At 42.6% G+C, this 21,156-nt stretch overlaps 1 protein-coding gene across 2 annotated transcripts; it reads left to right on the top strand.

Moving 5' to 3' along the window:
- Window positions 1–454: 454 nt before the first annotated feature.
- RAE1 (ribonucleic acid export 1) lies at window positions 455–9,785 on the top strand. 2 transcript variants are annotated; one of them, XM_080627644.1, is made up of 12 exons: window positions 455–530; window positions 974–1,070; window positions 1,456–1,560; window positions 2,306–2,398; window positions 2,809–2,895; window positions 4,466–4,552; window positions 4,823–4,894; window positions 5,439–5,546; window positions 5,892–5,998; window positions 6,091–6,166; window positions 6,737–6,931; window positions 8,495–9,785. In XM_080627644.1, exons 2-12 carry the CDS (start codon window positions 981–983, stop codon window positions 8,579–8,581), a joined length of 1,107 nt encoding a protein of 368 aa, XP_080483770.1. In that variant the 5' UTR covers window positions 455–530; window positions 974–980; the 3' UTR covers window positions 8,582–9,785. The 2 variants fall into 2 exon arrangements, with proteins under 2 accessions (XP_080483770.1, XP_080483769.1); XM_080627643.1 differs by lacking the exon at window positions 455–530 and adding an exon at window positions 542–703.
- The last annotated feature ends 11,371 nt before the right edge of the window (window positions 9,786–21,156 follow it).

Here is a 21,156-nt window from a genome sequence, read left to right as displayed (position 1 = left end):
AAGGTCGATCCCGTCGGCAGGTGCAGGGCAGGGCCAACACTCTCGCCGCAAGGCGGCCGAGCAACATGGGCCGCAGAGAACCGGCAGGACAGCGTCCTACCGCGGTGAACACCCTTCGCGCTGAACCGGGAGACGAGTCCCTATGCCGTGGCGAGCCTGGCCGCGCTCTGACCCGCCTAACCACGCCACCTCCTTCCACCCCATTTGCACCGTTTCCTGCAGGGCTACAGCCGTCCCCGCTCGGGTAACCCGTTCCTCGCAGCGCAGGGCAAGAAAACGTAATTTACCCTTCTCTACCTGCTCTGCAGCAGCGCCACCGGGATACCCGAGACGCACATAACCCACTCCACCCTCCAACACCCTGGACCTGGCCTGTCCCACCCCGATCGACCGGCCAGGGCGCAGGCGCGGATACCACCCCCTGCCAGCGGCGCCTGCGCAGAAAGCCGCGGCCTGCCCTGCGCTGGTGCCGCGTTATCGGTTGCGCCGCGTCGCTTTAAGGAGCGGGTCGGAGCGGGCGTGCTATCCCGGTGAGTGCGGGCCGACGCTCGGGTCTGGTCCGTGCTTCTGGGCGGCATCAGGGCCAGCTGATTTCCCGAACAGCCGCTGCCCGCGCCCGCCGCTGCCGGCGGTGAAGCGGGGACCACCGCGACATGGCGCGTCCTGCCCCGCCGGGCGTCCGCGCTGCCTCGTCGTGCGGGATGTAGGCAAAGATGCGGGGCTGGGGCGTGTGGCTGAGGGGCACAGCAGGGCTGGCTCTTGCCGTACCGAAGAGGGGTCCTTCACAGCGCGGTGGGGGGTGGAGATGTCAGGGTCCAACCACAGTGAGAAGCATCGTTATTTGCTTTTCTTGTATTTGTACACCCCTGCGTGCCTCTCAGGCGGGGTGAGGGCTGTGCTGGTTTAGTGGCGAGACACCCTAGGCATGCTTGAGGGCCTTGCAGGTCTCAGTAAGCCTTCTCGTCGTTTGCAGAGCAAGGATGAGCCTGTTTGGATCAACGTCAGGGTTTGGTACTGGAGGCACCAGCATGTTTGGCGGTACAACTGCAGATAACCATAATCCAATGAAGGTATGTGCATTGCCCCCCGTGGGAATTGCTGTTCTGCTGCTGTGTTTTAATGCATCACAGCAGGATCTAATTAATCATATAGAAATAGTAGAATCTCAGGGCACAGTTTTCAAAGTTGGCTCATTTTCATAGAATGCTTTGGGTTGGAAGGGACCTTGAAGTTCATACAGTTCCAACACCCTGTTACAGGCAGGGACACCTTCCACCAGAGCAGGTTGCTCCAAGCCGCATCCAACCTGGCCTTGAACGCTGCCGGGGATGGGGCAGCCACAGTTCCTCTGGGTAGCCTGTGCCAGGGCCTCACTGCTCTCACAGGGTCTCATCTCAGTTTCCTCTCTGTCAGTTTAAAGTTATTTATTTCTTTTTTGTGCTTTGTCCTTTTTAGGATATTGAAGTAACATCTCCACCTGATGACAGCATATCTTGTTTAGCATTTAGCCCACCAACATTGCCGGGTAATTTCCTCATTGCAGGATCATGGGCAAATGATGTAAGTACTCATAAAGTGGAAGCACTGATGCCTAAAATGCAAAATGCAATCCTAAAAGCTTATGCCAGAGCACCTGAAAATCTTCCTCACTGCAGAATTTGTGTCTGGTGCCAAGACATTAAGGTTGATGTAGCCAAACTGCTTCAACTGAGAAATTCTGTTGTGATATTCTGATAAGTCATTCCTCTGCCTGTGTGTTTTAAGCTTCAGCTTGAAATATATAGTCAGTGTTTTCCCTGTTTGATTTTTATTAGTTTTATTTTTGTTTTCCCTACTTGTTTGGCTTTGCCCAGTGAAAGAGCCATGAACGCACTGGTAAATCATCCGGTTTGACAGTGCAGCTTCAAAAAAAAAGTTCCTACAACCTTACTGAATTTTGTTGGATTGAAGGGTATGATCCCAGCTGGGACAAACAGGGAGGCTAGGCAAACATGAGGCATTTTTTAACTGTTATGTCTGTTGGCCAGTAGCCTGCCTAGCTGAGGGTTAAGGGTTCTCCAGGAGAGCACTGGGAGGTGTTATGTGATCCTAAGGTACTTCTGAGCTGGAGTTGAAATTGTGGGGTTGAGCTGTGGCTGTACAGATAAAAGGAACATAATCAGAAAATAAGGTTTCACTAGATCTGAGAAAAGCTTGGTGTTAGATTTATCGTTGGATAAACTAAGGCTAGGATCTTCAAGAAGAGAATTCTTTTTAAGTCCTTCATGTTACTACATTATATCTGTATATGCTTTTCCTGTTACAGGTTCGCTGCTGGGAAGTTCAAGATAATGGACAGACAATTCCAAAGGCTCAGCAGATGCACACAGGGCCTGTATTGGATGGCTGCTGGAGTGATGTATGTTCCTATTTAAAAATAGATTAACAGTTTTTACCTAAACCCTAAGTGAGATGGCATGGGGTTTCCAGACTGACATGAGTACTACGTGTAGATGAAGCCTGTAATTACTGTATAGATTTGTTACAGTAAATACATGCTAAGCATGCCCTAATCAAATAGACTAACATGGGTGTAAGAAGGATAAAAGTGAGTTTAAAAGTAAGAATGTATTTAAAGCTAGATAACAGCTAACAGTTTTCTTTTTTACAACATAGTCATACATAAGTTCTTGTTTTCATGTTTCTTCATTTTGCAGTCCCTGTATATGTTACATTTATGTTATATTACTAGAATAAGACTTGACAATTTTCTAGTAAATACTGAATGGTAGAGGTGTTTAATCTATTGTCCTTGTTCTTGTTTTTTAGGATGGGAGTAAAGTATTTACTGCTTCCTGTGATAAAACCGCCAAAATGTGGGATCTCAACAGTAATCAAGCTATCCAGATTGCACAAGTAAGCAAGCCTCAAACTACTAAGTGTTGGTTGTTTTTTTTTTTTTCTTTGTTTTCTTCTTTTATTAAAAGCTACCTTTATTAGCAAATCAAGCTAATGTTCAGTACTTCTAAAGTAAATACTGCTATATGAAGAAGAGCTTGTAGGGTGTGTTCTGTATTTTTGAGGTAATGATGAGCACATGAATAGGGAGACCTGCAATCAAGATGATTTGAATAACCTGTGCAGCTGTAGCCTCTATTTTACTTGAGAAAGCTCTTTGGACTCCAGCATTGATCTCACTAAGTCACTCTGCTGCATTACGGGGTGGAGGGGGGAGGGGGAAGGGGAACCTTAAGAACTCACTGAATTCACCTTCACAAATGTCAGCTTTCTGCTGCAGCAGTAACAGGGATTATAATTTATATTCTCAATGTAGACATTAATGTCTTTCATAGTTCTGGCAGTTCTAGTGATAAAATGAGTTACCGGTCATATAATTTAAGAAGAGAGTTCTTTGGATGATTGCTTCTTGCATCTTATTTAAGGTGATAATGTTCAAATTCTCAGCTTTGATTTTAAAATCAAGTAGTGTGTTGATGTAATTAACATAGGCCTTTCTTCTGTAGCTGTTGTCAGAAGCTGGATTTTTAATTACTTTAATACAGAATGTTGTTTATTACGAAGTGTTGATTTTTAGCAAAATGGATAATATCCTTTATAAGTAAATAGGTCAAAGGAGGTGATCCTGCCCCTCTACTCTGCTGTCATGAGACCTCTGTTGGAGTATTGTGTGCAGTTCTGGTGTCCTCAACATAAAAAGGACATGTAGCTGTTGGAAAGAGGAGGCCACGAGGATGATCAGGGGACTGGAGCATCTCCTGTATGAAGACAGGTTGAGAAAGTTGGGGCTGTTCAGCCTGGAGAAGAGAAGGCTGCGTGGAGACCTCCATAGCAGCCTTCCAGTATCTGAAGGGAGCCTACAAGGGTGCTGAGGAGGGACTCTTCATTAAGAACTGTAGTGATATGACAAGGGGTAATGGTTTCAAACTTAAAGAGGGGAAGTTCAGGTTAGATATAAGGAAGAAGATCTTTACTGTGAGGGGGTGAGGCACTGGAATGGGTTGCCCAGGGAAGTTGTGAATGCTCCATCCCTGGCAGTGTTCAAGGCCGGGTTGGACAGAGCCTTGGGTGCCATGGTTTAGTGTGGGGTGTCCCTGCCCATGGCAGGGGGGTTGGAACTGGATGATCTTAAGATATTTTTCAACCCTAACTATCATGTGATTCTATGGAAGTTCTGCTGTTCATACTTTGTATTTGTGCTATGACTGTCTTTCTGTGTAGGGTGACTTAATTGTACTCCTTTGTGTCAGGAGGTGGTTTGTATTTTTTTTTTTTATGTGGATGATCTTAGAGCACTGAACAGTAAGGTCGTGACCAGCCCTTACCCTAAGTGCTGTGACTGCAATAATGAATCACTTTTCTTGAATGGGTAAGAAGTATAAATAAATGCAAAATCAGAGGAGCATAAACAAGAAATGTGGACTGTTGTTGTTGTAAGCGTGTGTGTGTTTGCACTTTTCTTCTTCAGCATGATGCGCCTGTGAAGACTATCCATTGGATTAAAGCACCAAATTATAGCTGTGTGATGACAGGAAGCTGGGATAAAACTTTAAAGGTATGATTTTTTACCTGAATACATGGACACAAAGCATGCTAGTAACCTATGTATGAAAATATTTATGTGAAGTGAGAATATTTTGATAAACATTAATAAAACCCCCAAGCAGGTTAATGAACTAGCATCACTTCACATAAAGCTGCAGTATTCTGGCTATAGTCAAGAATGAAACAGCTTGGTGCTGATTGCATTCACTTTACTGAACTAATTTAAATGGTGTATCCTCAATTCCAGGCATAAGTTTGTTCATTTTTCTGTTTCCATCAGTTCTGGGATACCCGTTCACCAACACCCATGATGACACTGCAGCTCCCTGAAAGATGTTACTGTGCAGATGTGGTAAGCCATGATACAGGGTAAGCTAGTGTAAGGTAGATGACTGGGAGTGTGGATATACTGTCAGTCTTTGAGGCTTCTGTAGGTCAGTACTAATTACCAAATGTTAGTATTTGACCTCTGTGGGTTTTTAGCAATAAACCAGAAAGTGATATTCTTGGTCAGGCTCTGGAAAAAAGGTATTTGCGTCATGCAAAACATGATTAGTATCCTTTTAGCATAACAAAACAAATTGGCACAAGCACTGATCTACCCCTATTTCTGGCTGAATTTGTATGCCACCAGTGTAGTCAGCTAATATTAGAAGATTTTTGGTACGCTTAATTTCTCAATGGCAGGGAAAAACTGATGTGTTTTGTTTGAAGATATATCTACAGAGTAACTTTGTTCTTTCTCTTCTTCCACTTTCCCTCCACCCCTTCTTCCCCAGAAATATTCAAATTCCTTTATCTTCTTCAGTGATTTCTGCAAAATAGTAAGTCAAATTCTCTGCAGTGCTATTAATACAAGTTTTTTTTCTTCCAACCTGTTTTACAACCTTATCCAGGTTCATCCTATGGCTGCTGTGGCCACTGCAGAAAGGGGCTTGATAGTTTATCAGTTAGAGAACCAACCTTCTGAATTTAGAAGAATAGAATCTCCTCTTAAACACCAGGTAAATTACAGTATTTATTATGAGTATATTTATACAGATTGTTGAAATTCTGGGCTTGCCATTTTTTGGTAAAGATGAGTGATGTTTCAAAACCAAGTTACTTCATTATGGCACATGCCCTGGTTTGCTATTGATCTGTGGCTGATCTTCATAATGATTTAGAAATGTAAATACCGTGGCCCATATTCTCATTAGGAATTGACCCATCCCTTGACCTTGTTAGTGTTTTTGCTTTACTTCGTGTTGATACATGTGATGTTTCATGTCCCCATGGAAAACAGACAGCATTCAGAAAATATGGCCCTCAAGTCTCTGTCTAAAATCCTCTATCTTTCTCAAATTTAGCATCGCTGTGTTGCGATTTTTAAAGACAAAGTGAACAAACCTACTGGATTTGCCCTTGGAAGTATTGAAGGAAGAGTAGCTATTCATTATATCAACCCCCCAAATCCGTGAGTATCATTTAAAAAACATCTGTTCTTTATTGCTCAGCTTACAGTGAGGATAAAAAGAGCTTTTTTTTTAATTATTATTTCCTTCCCAGTGCAAAAGACAATTTCACTTTTAAATGTCATCGCTCCAATGGAACAAACACATCAGCACCTCAGGATATTTATGCTGTAAGTATTCAGCGTGTACTCCTTTATCATTTATACAGGGCAGTATACACTCTTAATGTAAAATTGGCTGTGAATTATTTATTCTCCTTGATCTTTTACCTTATCTAAAGTTATCTTAGATGTACGTTTAAAGACCAGTCATACTTTAAGGGGACAGATAAATTTTTGCTCTTAAAGCAAGTACCACATCAGCTGTTCATCAGTTACCTTGTTGGACTTGACACTTGTTAACTTGAAACAGTACTTAATATATTTGTGTAATGGGATTATGCATTGTATTTTTAAGTGCTACAAAAAAGATAATGCTTTCCTTGTTGCTTCAGTGGTTTTTTGTGTGTTTGCTTTCCCAGAACATATTTGAAAATGTTTAAAAAAAACCAAACAAACAAACCCACCCCCCCACTCCCCCCCGAAAAAAAACCAACAAAAAAAGCAAAAAAAAATCCCAACAAAACCTATAGTTGAAAAAAAATCTGTGTGTTTACTCTTAGGATTCGGCATATCTGTTGAGTGTTCCCATCACCTGTCTGTAGGCATGATGTTTTACATAGTAATTCTCTGCTTCTGCAGGTAAACGGGATAGCATTTCACCCTGTCCATGGCACTCTTGCAACAGTAGGATCCGATGGTAGATTCAGCTTTTGGGATAAAGATGCACGAACAAAGCTAAAAACATCAGAACAACTTGACCAGCCAATATCTGCTTGTTGTTTCAACCATAATGGCAATATATTTGCATATGCTTCCAGTTATGATTGGTCAAAGGTAAGAAAGGTTTAGATTCACGTTCCATACTTGCAGTTGACAACTAAGACTGTCCTTTTCACATGGGTCTTTCACTGTCCTTAATAAATAGTAGCTGAGTCTTTCTAGTTTCACAACCATACAAGAAAATGTACAATGGTCATTTTAGACATCTGATGAAATCTAACACAGCAGTGCATTCCTTGGGTGATAGCTTCAGTCAGACAAGATTGCTAAACAATGCTGTTTTGCAGATGTAGATGAGCGAAATGTAAATTACATGATGCAAAAGTTATTCCGGTTGCTCACGCGCATTCTGCAGTGAGGAGTGTCATGGGGCAATGTGGCAACCAGCAGGTTCCCACAGATCTCTTTGAAATGCGCATCTTTGCTCCTTGTGCAGATTCTGTTTAACTTCAAAAAGAAGCTGTGACTGTAGTCATAAACACTTGAACCAGTTTTTGAATGGCGCATACTATATTTCCAGTACCGCTCAGTGTGGCTTGCTGGTGGCAGTTACAAGCGTGACTCAACAATAAATCACACAGATGCAGGAGAATCACAACAAACCATAATGCATGGCAAATCAGTGCTGCTTAATAGTTAAAGTGGGAGCAGCAATGTTGAAACGTAACTGATTTGAATTGAATGGTGACTTCCAGTCAGAGTGTTACTTTCATCTTACAACCAGTGCTTTTAATTTTGAGGATAATATCCTTTATGTTTTTCACTGACATGAATGCAGAGATGAACTTTACTGCATGCCACATAGAAAGCAAACTTTTCATTTACTGCATTGTATCTGGTCTTCTGGATGCTGCCCAAGGTAACTGAGCTTTGTCAGATGCTAGAGCAGGTGAATTCTAAGTGCTTGGTAGAATGTACCAAGGCATTTCTCAGATCTGTAAACCAATATTAAGTAGTAAAATTAGTAAGTACAAAGTACTAAACTTCCTTTATAGAACCATTTCTGCCAAGTAGAGTTGGTAATTTTCAAATTGTGTGTTGGATTTTAATAGCTTTATTAGTGTTTGCTGTCCCTGATTTGGATACATGCATATCGAGTAATGTGTATGCAAATAATGTCAACATGCAAAATAGGATATTTGCATCTGCAATTGCGGAACAGATGTTTTTACAGTTGTCTGTAGAACTTGGGCTTCACTTTAGGGGAAAAAAACATGACCTTAGTTCATTTAAAAGATAGAAAAAGTAAAGTGAAACAGAGTGGCTATTAAAGCTTTAGTTTCTTCTCTGCCTAGAATGACATTAAAAAAATCATATTGAGCTCTTGTGCTGCAGCTATAAAGTAGAGCTTAGAGATACGTGACTATTTTAATATGAAAAGGTGGGGGTTTTAATACCTTAAAGATGGATAAATATCCCTTAAATTTTACTTTATATTACAATTCTTGTAATTGTTATAGTAAGTTGTTTCTAATGCACCAACCAATATCTGGTCTTAAAGACTTCAAGATTAAATCTGAAAAACATAACTAATGGGCTATTCATATTCTTACATTTTAAAGTAATGCTGATATTTCTTCTTTGAAGAGAATATATACAGATTCTTTTTCTTTTCAGGGTCATGAATTTTATAATCCACAAAAGAAAAACTACATTTTTCTGCGAAATGCAGCAGAAGAGTTAAAGCCGAGGAATAAGAAGTAGTGAGTACGGGTCTGACTGGTGTTACTCTACCGTTAATCTGCCATTCCTGCCTCTACTCCACTGCTCTTCTGCCATTTGTGCCCTATTGCACCACAGTTCAGTCAATTTGGAATCGCTAACATTTAGCAGGAACTGTAAAAATTACATTAAATGTGTTCTGATATGCTGGAGAGCATTTTTCAGATTAGATATTCAGATGTATATAGAACCACTGTCTGTTCCACAGCAATAATGAAATTGCAATGAAATCTAAATCCGGGTTAGATATTCCTGCTTAGAAATGCAACCATTTGTATCTATGGATTTATTTTATAAGTACTGCATTGAAATATGTTAATTATAGTTCTGCAGAAGTTGTATAAATACTGTATTTTTTTGTAAGTACTCGAATTGCAAGTAATTCTTCTCAAAGGAGGCTTTTTATTATTCAGGGTTTTTTTCTTTGCTTTCTGGTTTTTAAAATGGAAGTATTGTCTGCTGTGTGCTGGGAAGAAATGCCTTGCAAATTGTTTTTCCTCGTTTTTTTGGATGAATTAGGTAGGTATGTAAGTGGCCAACAGCAGTGACAAACTCAAGACAGAAGATGGACACTGTGCAAGTTTTACTTCATTTTTTTTCTTGCACTCCAGCAGTGGACATGACTTCTGAGCCAATGATACTCATGATAGTTCAAAGGAGAAATTGCCAGTTGTGCCAAGTGGTATATAATAGCTCAGTAACGTGAGCAAACCATTGAAGGTTTTGTTTTGTTCATGACCAAACCAATGTGTGCAAAATACTTGTGGCCTAAACTGCTTTAAAACTGACACCTTTTAGGCTTAAACGTTTTCATCCCTTAACAGGGGGTTCTGGGCTGAATAAAAGTACTCACTTTTGTACTAAATAGAAAATAGTGCTGGTAAATTTCATCTGATCAAAAATGCTGTGAAACAAAATGAGTGGGTCTTTTTCTGACTTGAATCTACCACTGTTTACTTCTAACTAGCCAGTTGTATACATGCCAAAGTTTTCTTTTTAGAAGTGAATGCTTGTTATTCCTGGTTTAACTATTGTTCATTTGATATAATGACTAAACAAAAGCGGGGGGAGTGCATGTATAGAAATACCTGTCATATTGTACAATAAATTTTCTGTAAAGCTGTATATTGTAACACTTATGGTTATGGGTTCATGCTACATTTCAAATAAAACTTTTACTAAATGATTTTTTACTCAGAAGTTCTGTTACGTTAACGTGAGGGAGGTGCTGTGCTTCCCTTCTGAAAGCAGCTTCTTGTCTTTTCACTGTAATTCAGATATGTTTTCTGAAAGTACTTTTCTTCCACTGCTCAAGCTGGAAATCTAATGCATTTTCCAGTTGCTGTTTCATTATGAATGATTCCTGGTTTGGTGTCAAAGAATGAAGAAGACTGGTATGAAAGGCCTTTTGTTTTATAAGAATGAATCAAGTTCCTTGCTGTCTCAACAGCCAAACACCTAACAATTTGTCTTTAGTAGAAATGAATCGTACTGTCTTCAAACTCTAGAGCCACCTGGTCCTTTAACTTAAGACTCTTCTCTTTAAAGTGTTCTATCAGTTGTTGCTGGGTGTGTATTTCTTGTTTGGCACAGTTGTCTAGTTGAGGAGAGTCTATGAGAGTCCAGTTTGCTCTTGCTTAAGGATGCTGTTTTCTGGGGTTTATTTCTCAAGATGTTTCTTTTCCTGCTAATTCTATGGTTTATGTGGTTTTAGATTTCACATTAATGTGCTATTTGTTCTCTTTAAGATAGGAAAGGGTTCCCAGCAGTTATACCAGTAGCTGGTCATTTGTGCAAACGTTTCTTTTGGTTTTGATCATCTTTTGGTTGATTTTTTTTTTTTTAAAGGTTATGATTGTTACACGCTAACCTTTGCTTGTTAGCACATTCTTACAGACTTCCCAGTCAAATGGCACCAAGCAACTGCAGGCTGTAGATGAAGTGAAGACCATTGATGGCAAAAATTAAAATCATAGTCGTCTCTTGCGTGCAGAACTCCCACTGGTGTAAACAGAGAAGGATGGGATGTAGCATCTGCTTCTTGTTTAAAAAAATCCTGGTTTTTCTTTTGTTTAAATGCTTAAAGAGTGTGAATGAGCGATTAGAAAATAGACTCGTTCTAGTTCAGCAAGTACGTGTCTGCTGGATCCAATGGAGTTGCTCCTGCTGAAGTGGATATTAAGTTTGGCCAAGGTTTATTTTCATGATGAGGCCAGCACTGGTGTAAGTCTCTTGTTTGGTAATACACTTCTATATTAATGATCTGAGTACTTACTGTCCTGTTGGAATCAATTTTTCTATCAGTCATGTTTTAGAATTATTCAGACTAATTTCAGAAGGAGCATATTTTCCGTTACATTGCTGTGCATGTGTATTGGGTCTGGCTGAGGTGGAGTTGATGTTTCCTGTTGCAGCCTTCAGTATTATGCTGTGTATTGGTAAGAGGCAGGGTGTTGATAACACAGCAGTGGTTTGGCCACTGCTGAGCACTGCTCCAGCATTCCCCCTCATGAGCAAGCTGGGAGTGGGCAGAGCCAGGACAGCTGACCCCAACCAATCAAAGGGATATTCTATACCACGGGACATCTGCTCAGCAATAAAAGCTAAAAGGAAGGAGGAGGAAGGGGGAGCATTCATTATTTACGATGTTTGTCTTCCAGAGCAACTGCTATGTGTGCTGAAGCTCTGCTTCCTAGGAAGTGGCCACACTTTGCCTGCTGATGGGAAGTAAAGAATAACCTTCTGTTTTCGTTTGCTTCCACATGTGACCTTTGCTTTTGCTTTATTAAACTGCCTTTGTCTTTAGCCACAATTCTGTTTCCATCTTAGTTTCTCCCCTCCTTGTCCTGCTGAGGAGGGAGGTGATAGAGTGGCTTGGTGGGCACCTGGCATCCAACCTCAGCACATGAGATCTATTCAGTTGGGAGGACAGAGTCAAACTTTGCTTTGTTTTCTTACCCAAGTTAAGGGAGTGCATTGGTAACTTTTCCTCCCCGGACTTCCTGCAAGATTCTTGTGTAAAAGTACATGCAGCTGTACCCCCTTAAACACAGTGAGAGCTTACTCACACACAACTAAGTGTTCATGCATGATCTGGAAATGTATTAACTTGCTATTCTATGGCACTTACCTGTCCAAAACAATGAAAAGAATGAAGAATGTAAGATTCTAGCGTGTACCCAGAGCTAACCATAGAAATGCTGGAGTTACAGAACAACTTCATTAGTTTTTGGAAACTGCTGTCGATGTTTGTGGTTTTATTGCAGAAATATAATTTTTGGCATAAAGAACTCAGCTAAGCCCCCAAATGGGGACATTTCATAAAGATTTTCAGCTCTCTTAGCCTTTCTCCTGCTGGTCTCACCTGTCAGTAGTTTTGCATAGTGGTTTAAGAAAAACAAAGCAATTGACAAAAAGTCTGTCTGCTAAAGCCTTCCACAAATGAAAGCCAGACGTGTTTGCACAATGGCAGTCAGGCAGAGTATCTTAATTTACCATCTGTCAGATAAAATGCAATAGCTGGCTTGGTGAGTACTCCAGCCTAGCTCCTCGGCTGGGAAAACAGGTTAGAGTCATTCTCCAGAGGAGAATGGATTTGAGATAGAGCTGGGGTTAAGGGTATGTGGAAAGCTCCAGTCAAACTGTTGTCCAGCCTGGCCTTGACCACTGCCAGGGATGGAGCATTATCGTCTATTGCTGCAACACAAACCAGTGAATGGAACAAATTGAGAATAACATTAATTCCCTAGTGAAATGTTCTACCCTAGCAGTTGCAGTACGCACAAAATGCTCTTAACGTGCAATTTAAAGCTGTTGCTGTAAATCTCCTGTTGTGCCAGCGGATGGCAGTGTTGATGGCTTCTTAACCAAAGCTTTCCCTGCAGACGTCTGTGCGGTTGCCCGAGTTTTGGGGCCCTCCGTCGCAGTAAACGTGTTGGTAGCGTGTTTGGAGAACAGACGTCTAAGGAATTCAAGATTAAGCGCGAGTGGAGCTGAGTCAGTTGTATGAACCGGACTATGGGCTGTTAGAGTTGTAATAACTTTCCCCTCTAAGACAAATCTTAGTAACTTTGGCTAGTTTTCATACTGCTGTCATAGAAGACTATAGGTTTAAAACTGGTAAGCAGCTCTAGGTTTTTGTCTAAGTTGGATTTCTTGCAGGAAGAAAGAAAAAAGCCAATAAAAATACTTCACTAAAATAACCCCAAACCAGGTAAGCTCAATGATAAGCTATGGAAAAACAGGAGTATTTTTTTCCTAAAGTTTGAAATGCAATTTTTATTTTCAAGGCTGGGAAATGCACAAGATAATGAAAGAGAGAAATAATCTTGGATTACAAGATTTGAGTGTGGTTTTAAATTGCTTATTTACCCCGGGTAGCTGTTTCGTTCTTGGAGCATATGTGACCAGTCCCCCCTGCTCCAGAGCACAGGGATGTAGTTGGTGTGCCTAACACCACTTTGTAAGGCAAGCAGCCATCCTCTGCAATCAAGCAGGTCATGTATTCACTCCCTTTCCCTCGCTATCAGGCCCTGAAGGTCCTGTGAACCCCATAGACAAACCAAACAGATTCCTTCTCCCCCTCCCTGCCAGCCTCAAGACTACGGGGCACCAGGGTGATTCCTAACTTCCTCACTGGCCTTGAAGGTCCCAGGCACCCAGCCAGCCCTGTGGTGGGGACACAACAGGGAAGCATAACAGCACACACAGCACTGTTTATACAATCAAGCACTTTCAGGTCCTAAGTGGCATCTTGGACCCAAACTGCTGCTGGACAGTGAGACCATGACGCCCTGTGGCCAGGGGTGCTTCCATTACACCATCTTCTGCTTCCTCTGAGGATCAAGTGAGTGACTTCTATTCTTTTATATGATCTTCAAATCTAGATTGTTACACTGATAAAGGAAACCATGTATTAAGATCTGACCTGATCAGCAGAGGTCCAGGTGATAAGAAATTATAAGTCATTGCGTTACAAATTCTCCATTATGTTACTTATGTTTTGTATTATATTGGTTCTACTTGTAGAAATCCTGTGCCATTCTAATTCTAAAGTCTGTGCTATAAGAATCATAATATCTTGTTAATAAAATAAAGCTTTAACTGTAAATATGATATAATGCCACCATTCTGTCAAAGGTCCCTAAAAGAACTTGTCTGTCCCCTTAGGGCACAGGCATAGTTTGAAACAAAAAGCCCCAGTAATGTCTGCATTGACACAATGCACACCTCAGGCTGCGAGTTGGTAGAACTGTGTATTTCACCCTACAGCTCATGTTCAAACAGCTGAAAGGCGTCTATTCTCATTTCCAGGTAAGCTTAGGGTTTTATACCGGCAGTACAGACACCACTGTACTGTTTTCAGCAAGAGAATGGCCATTTGAAGCATGGAAACTGCTACTCTTCTCCCCTTGCCAGGTCAGAATAAACCAAGCGACATCATCTGGTTGGCTGCGATGCTTTCAGCAGGCAGATACTAACCAGTACTTCCATGGTGTGGCATGTTCTGTGTACATGTGGATTCCTGTGTTCCCAGGAATCCACAGCGGGAAACAAGCTCATGAGAATGCAGCTGCTGGAGTGGGGATATCACAGCTACAGGCTTTAGGAATTACAAGAGGCAGTGATGCGGGGAGGTCCCTCCTGACACCACAGTGCAGGCTGGCATAGCGCAGGGCTGGAGACAGGCGTGCAGACACCTCCTTCACCCCCCCAGTGCAACCCAAGCCTCTGTTTATTTGCACCATTTATCTGCTTCTGAAACGGGGACAGTGCTACATGTGGGAAAAGGAATTCAGGCTGTTCAGGACTTGCTTGTAAGGTAACACAAGAGGGCCATGTGCCGCGGGACCACTTGCGTGCTGACGGAGCCATTCCAAATGTTTGTGTTGCATCAGTTCTGCAAATACTTTTTGTTACAGTGCATAAAAGGTACAATGCCTGTCAACATTAGCTTTGTAAAGACAGACCGTTTTCTTCAGTTGACTAATTATCCAGTGAATATATTCAGTTGGAAGAGACGCTTCAATAATTTAGCAGGCATGTGCCAGGTAATACAGGAGCTTTTGTTTTAGTAGCGGCATAGATCTTCAATCATGTGTAACTCAATCTCTGGCTTTATGTATTCAAGGAAGTGTTTCGTATAGCTCCTGTATCAAGTGCCACTGAAAAGCAGGCCTAGATAAAAGATTAAGGCAATGCTCTTAACTGTGAATAGGGAAAGTTTACCCTTTACTGTCCAGTATATCTGCTTTATACAAGTGAAGTGTGTATATGCTGAGATCCAATAATGAGTTTGTTATAACAATAGGAAAATGATGTAAACTGCATGTTAAATAACTGAGTCAGTTAAGTCTCCCCTCCTTACTTTATGGTCTATTAACAAATAAACTTTGTAGTTCGATATTGAATGCTTTCTGTCATTAAAGTTTCTTAAATGCAGGTCATTAGTGCTGCATTCTTTGCTTTACTGGACCAGATAAGGAGAACAATAAAGTTCAGTTCCTGGGAACCCATGAAGCAAAACTCAAGTAACGGATTTTCTCCAAGCCCTCCCAAGGTACTTCATCACATTTGTGCCATCTCCCAGAAGGGTGTAAGTTCAAACCTCCTTTTCCGAGCCACTGTCAACCAGTTCAATCACCTTCTGGTAGTCTACAATAAAACTACAACAAAGGGAGATGTATTTTATTTAGAATAGGCCATGATTATTGTACTCGGAAAAGTGCAGAGATAATGCAGTAGCTCAAACTATACTCAAATGACTAAACCCAGAGTTAAAATACAATCCTTTTTCTCTGGAAGGCCAGCTGTCTGCCATACTCCTGCTGTACCACAGGGTGAGAATTTATGTCGACTCAAAAGGACAGGTATCACTTACTAGCAGGTAATTGTTTTCTGCAGGTACCTGGCTCTTTTCCCTGGAGATCTTCTTTTTCTGTATAACGTTCATTCATGGTCTGCAGCAGCACGGATGCAGACAGGAATTGGTTGTTTATGTATTAATTTCTGGAACAGTACCTATAGATTTGTAAAGAACAACTTTTACATCTGTCGCATGCTGTCAGACTTCAAACATTAGCAAGTAGCATTTCATAAACACACTCACTGGGCTGATACAGCTCTTCGCAAAACCACAGAGATGGAAAATGTCTGTTAAGAGAGAACAGCTTAGCAAAACCTTTTCACTGAAGCCTTATCCTGTCGAGCTTTTGTTCAGCCATAGGCTGTGCGACGTAGTTGAAGCCATCCTATAATGCTGACCTATGTCTTTTACAATGGCATCCAGTTCATCACCTGAGCACCTTTCTTTGGTGGTCCTGCCAGCAGTGGTGGGGAAATGAAAGAAAAGATGATTGAACTCTGTAAACTATTCTGTACATGACTCGGCCCAAGGAAAAGTTCACCAATAGCAGCTTTCCTGTCATGGAGTCACCTGAGAACCTACTTGCTACTGTCTTCCTCTTACTAGATATCCTTCATGGATGTCCATTACTTCATGGCAGTGCTGTCAAAGCTGCTCTTCTGGTAAGGAAGCAAGAGTTGTTTTTTCTTCTGGTAGGCTGATGAGAATGACCTTTGAGGTAGGACTGGCCTTGGCACTCCTGGGCTGGCAAAAGGAAAACCATACTCCAAGAAGCAGAATGGATTCCCTGATTTAGTATCAATCCATATGCTTAATTTACAAGCTTGACTTCAAAAATACAAATCAGCTGATCTATCAGCCTCTTTGTCTTTGTGAGACTGCATGTGATACATCCTCTTTTTATTTCCTTATGCTCTTCTCTATGTGCTTTTCCACTAACTAAAAGCATGGTGTAGTAACTGGTCCATGTGATTTAGCAGGAAACAGCCTGCCTTTGTTTCAGCCATCATGTTCAGCTGATGTCATTGTCCTGCTGCAATGCTGGGGACATCATGTTGCTGGCAATTGCCTGTTGAGCCTTTCCCCACCAGCAAAGACTGCAAGGCTTCAGCTGACTGGATGTGGGTGTTGTGCTGTAAGGAACAGGACTGGCATCACCCAAGCACGCTTTGACCCTTGCAGGCAGTGATTGTGCGCTTCTGTGGCCATACAGTAACTGAGATCTTTGTAAAAGCCACATTTTAGGCCTTTCATGGAGAAGCTGCAATCATTCTGGCTGGATTTCAGTCCAGGTGACTGTTTTTAATACCTTTCCAGGCTCCATGGATAAAGCTTTTGTATCCAGTGCTGATCTGTTGTTTTGATGTCTTTACAGTTCATTTGTGTTCATTTCCTGTTCAGAGCCACTGCAATGAATCTTTGATGCCTTGTGTTTGAATAGAACAGACATGGCAACTGGAAGGCTCTAACAGTTTCTAACTAAACCTTTAAAGAAGTTAATTACATACCATGCTGATCATCTATTTTTTCTGGTGTATGGCATTCTGCACCTGGCCAGGTTCATTGAAGGCATTAAATACCTTCTAAAAGTATCAGAAATTGGAAGGGTAACATCAGAGTAGGTACCTTGTTTATCTCATTGGATGTGACAAGGTAGAAGAGTCCATATAAGTAGGGTCTAAGATACAGCAGCCTGGAGAAGAGGAAAGTACCAGGTTAAGAAGGCAATCCAGATGGATGAGACTTGGGTACACTCACCTATTGGGAAGCTGGACAGAAAGGGCCTACCTGAGGTCTGCCCTGGTGCTATCAATGTGCTCCAGCTCCGAATTCACTTTTCTTTAGCTGTTAAGCGTGTTTGTCATGCACATACAAATGTATTGTATGTCCCAGAGTTGAGACATCTTCTTTAATGTTCTTCTGTGTCCTGGTTATTCCCTGGTTGGAGTGACAGTTCCTCCTAAGTTTGTGCTACCAGTGTCACATGCGATCCCCTGAAAAGGCCATGGGATTTGGGCCTGACAGCCCTGGCAGAGTCCGTTAGGAACCTTCTGGCATTTTCTTAACAGTTCAAAAATATTTGGAAAAAAAAAAAAAAAGAAAAAGAAGAATTATTATTAATGCCTGAAATTTTTTGCTTACTCAGCATCCCCAGTTCTGAAATTTTTCAGAAGAGGAAACAGTCCTATTGGAAGATTCCTACTGAAGCAAAATCCTATTCAAAGAGCAGTCCGTATTGGGAACATCCTCTGCTTAAATAAGTTACAAGTGGCCCAAAGAGGAAGAATTCTTATTTTCTAATTCTTGCTGCAGCAGCAGCTCTGAGTTAAGCAATGGTCATGGTGTGTGCAGGGCATCAAAGCAGAAAATGTGAGACAAAGGGCCCAGATGCAGAATTTCCTGCTATAACCTAAACCAAATGCCACTGAGTGCAGCTTCCCTCAAGATCTCCCAGCTCTGGTTGTGTTCACAGCCTAGCTGGTGGCCAGCATCCAGACCGAGCATTAGTAAAACCAACAAACCCAGCAGTTCCCACAGTAAGTCCCTCGCTCTCCAGCTAACTTATTTGACTGCTTCTAAGAGGGATGTTTCATTTACTGTTGTTGCAATAACCAGTATGCGGGTATCCATGACAAAACCAAAGGGCACTGCCCTACAGCAATGAAGTCTTGGATATGCAGCGGCAGAAACCGAAAAAGGTCAGAGCTCCACAGTAGCCTTGCTCTACTTTAAAAATAAAGCCCATCAGTTCCCTAAAAAATGAGGGAGGTTCTTCCATGGCTTTAAGACCAGACCTGAGATGCCTCAACACAATTCTCCCAAAGACCTGGGGAAGAAAGGAAAATGCTCAACATGTATACAAGAACACCATAGCCTTCTACCCCTGCCTGCTTAGGGAGGGACAAGAACAAAGACTTCGCAGCTTTGCAAAGGGCAAGGAATTGAGTTAGCTTTTCCCCTGCAACGAATTTGATACTCTTTCCCCATCTCTCTGTCCTGTTCTTGTGCTCACAGAGGTATAATTCCCTCTGCTACAATTTGGTTTTCTTCCTTTAGACAGGGACCATTTCTACACCGTTCTGTACCTGGATGGCCTTGCCACCTTCTCTAAGGTTTTCAGTGCAATCCAGGACACTTGGTTTGGTGACCTGCAGCTGCTCTATCTCATGTCTTGCATAATGCTGCTGAAGTCCACCAGAAGGAGCCTTTGTGTATCAGTTTTGCATCTCAAGGAATATATTACTAAGCAAGTAAAGAGCCAGTGAGTTCTCTTAACTGTATTGAATTACCATAATATTAATCTTCCCAATCTGTATGAGGATAAGATGCTCTGGATTTGCAATACAAATCCTATACATTAAGAATATGAATGGTTGTACACCATTGCTAATGACAACTTTTCTCACAGCCTCCTCACTGATTGACCAGTGTAGGTCTACTTCTTAATAGCCAAAAAGAACTAAATACAGCCCTACAATAGCATGTATCAGATACATGTTCCCTTTTTCACTTGTGCTAAGCCTTGTCCAGCATTCTCCAAGGGAGCTTCATACTTTGAGATACATCTGTGTGTGCAGGAGCTCTCTTTGGCCAGAGACACTTGGACTGCAGTATTCTCAAGCTCTCCTATCATTGTAGTAAAAGCACAGGAAGGCATCAGCAAAACAGCTTGACAAGCTCCTGCAGTTTTGGTCTGATGGCTGGCTTGAATCTGTTGGTGTTTTGGGGAGGATGACTGCTTAGCACAACAATAAGGCAAAAGAAAGGGTTAAAAACCCAAACAAAACCAACTCCCATAAAGTTACCCTTATTTGCTTTCTCTTCTCTTTCCTGCTGTGTTTGTGGTACCAGTTCATTAGACTCTGTGCTTGTAATTGCTTGTATCATAGAATCATAGAATAGTTAGGGTTGGAAAGGACCTTAAGATCATCTAGTTCCAAACCCCCTGCCATGGGCAGGGACATCCCACACTAAACCACGGCACCCAAGGCTCTGTCCAACCTGGCCTTGAACACCGCCAAGGATGGAGCATTCACAACCTCCCTGGGCAACCCATTCCAGTGCCTCACCACCCTCACAGTAAAGAACTTCCTCCTTATATCCAATCTAAACTTCCCCTGTTGAAGTTTGAACCCATCACCCCTTGTCCTGTCACTACAGTCCCTGATGAAGAGTCCATCCCCAGCATCCTTGTAGGCCCCCTTCAGATACTGGAAGGCTGCTATGAGGTCTCCACGCAGCCTTCTCTTCTCCAGGCTGAACAGCTCCAACTTTCTCAGGCTGTCTCCATACGGGAGGTGCTCCAGTCCCCTGATCATCCTCGTGGCCTCCTCTGGACTTGTTCCAACAGTTCCATGTCCTTTTTATGCTGAGGACACCAGAACTGCACACAATGCTCCAAGTGAGGTCTCACAAGAGCAGAGTAGAGGGGCAGGATCACCTCCTTCGACCTGCTGGTCACGCTCCTTTTGATGCAGCCCAGGATATGGTTGCTTTCTGGGCTGCGAGCGCACACTGCAGCCGGCTCATGTTCATTTTCTCATCGACCAGCACCCCCAAGTCCTTCTCCGCAGGGCTGCTCTGAATCTCTTCTCTGCCCAACCTGTAGCTGTGCCTGGGATTGCTCTGACCCAGGTGTAGGACCTTGCACTTGGCATGGTTAAACTTCATCAGGTTGGCATCAGCCCACCTCACAAGCGTGTCGAGGTCCCTCTGGATGGCATCCCTTCCCTCCAGTGTATCAACCGAACCACACAGCTTGGTGTCATCGGCAAACTTGCTGAGGGCGCATTCAATCCCACTGTCCATGTCAGCGACAAAGATGTTGAACAAGAGCGGTCCCAACACCGATCCCTGAGGGACACCACTCGTTACCGGTCCCCAGCCGGACATTGAGCCATTGACTACAACTCTTTGCTTGTGGCAATGAGACAGGAGATGTCATTTCCCATCCTGCTTTCCTGGTTGTGGCAAAAACAAGTGCACAGTCCCCCCAGCCACACCAGCAGCAATGCTCACCTAGTATAGGCTTAGGTCTGATTTCTTTCTTGTTCCATTCTGCCTGTAAGAGAACTTCTGTTCCTGCCTCTAGGAAAGAAAAGGAACTGGGATTCCTCCTTTGAGAGATGTGGGGCTCATGTTTGAAAAGGAAAAAAGAATGTGTCATTTTTCTCGCCCTGACCAGTGTAAGCATTGAGAACTGAGATTGTTAGCTGTTGAGAGCTCTGTGAGCCTTGCCTGCCTTGCAAAGGAGCCGGGGTCTGTTTGGATGATTTGACTCTTTGCCGTCACTTGAAGCAGAATGAAGCTCTGTGAAAGGACAGTGACTGGATGCCAACTGGATTGTCATTAGCTCGGGAGGCCCAGGAAGCAGCTGATGTGCAGTCAGTGGTGGAAGTCATGCAGACAGAAGGGGTATGACCTGGTGGTGGAAAGGCCCCGGCCTCTGGATGCATTCTGACCCCAAAGGGGTGTTGTGGGCTTGCTGTGGGTATGGACCAGGGACAGCCGGTGCCTGCACACACACACACACGCACACCCACTGCATAATAGAAAGCTCTGCGGATTCCCATGTGACTGTCCCTTTTGCAGAAGGCTGTTAATGTTGCAGTGATGTTGGGTGCTGCTGGCCCAGCTCCATCACCCACAGCAATCAATGGAAATGTGTCCTAGTCTTGAAGTATGGTGCTTT

The sequence above is a fragment of the Psittacula echo genome, assembly GCF_963264785.1.
Source record: "Psittacula echo genome assembly, chromosome: 12".
Taxonomy (NCBI): Eukaryota; Metazoa; Chordata; class Aves; order Psittaciformes; family Psittacidae; genus Psittacula; species Psittacula echo.
The sequence above is the reverse complement of the archived record's forward strand: the minus strand, read 5'-3'. Positions and strand labels throughout refer to the sequence as shown.

Bases quoted from the DNA above. Each gene is read 5' to 3' on its own strand.
- RAE1 (XM_080627643.1), top strand. From the start codon at position 654: ATGGCGCGTCCTGCCCCGCCGGGCGTCCGCGCTGCCTCGTCGTGCGGG. The intron at 4,895-5,438 runs GTAAGCCATGAT...AACCTTATCCAG, and splicing joins GATGTTACTGTGCAGATGTG to GTTCATCCTATGGCTGCTGT. The intron at 6,167-6,736 runs GTAAGTATTCAG...CTGCTTCTGCAG, and splicing joins CACCTCAGGATATTTATGCT to GTAAACGGGATAGCATTTCA.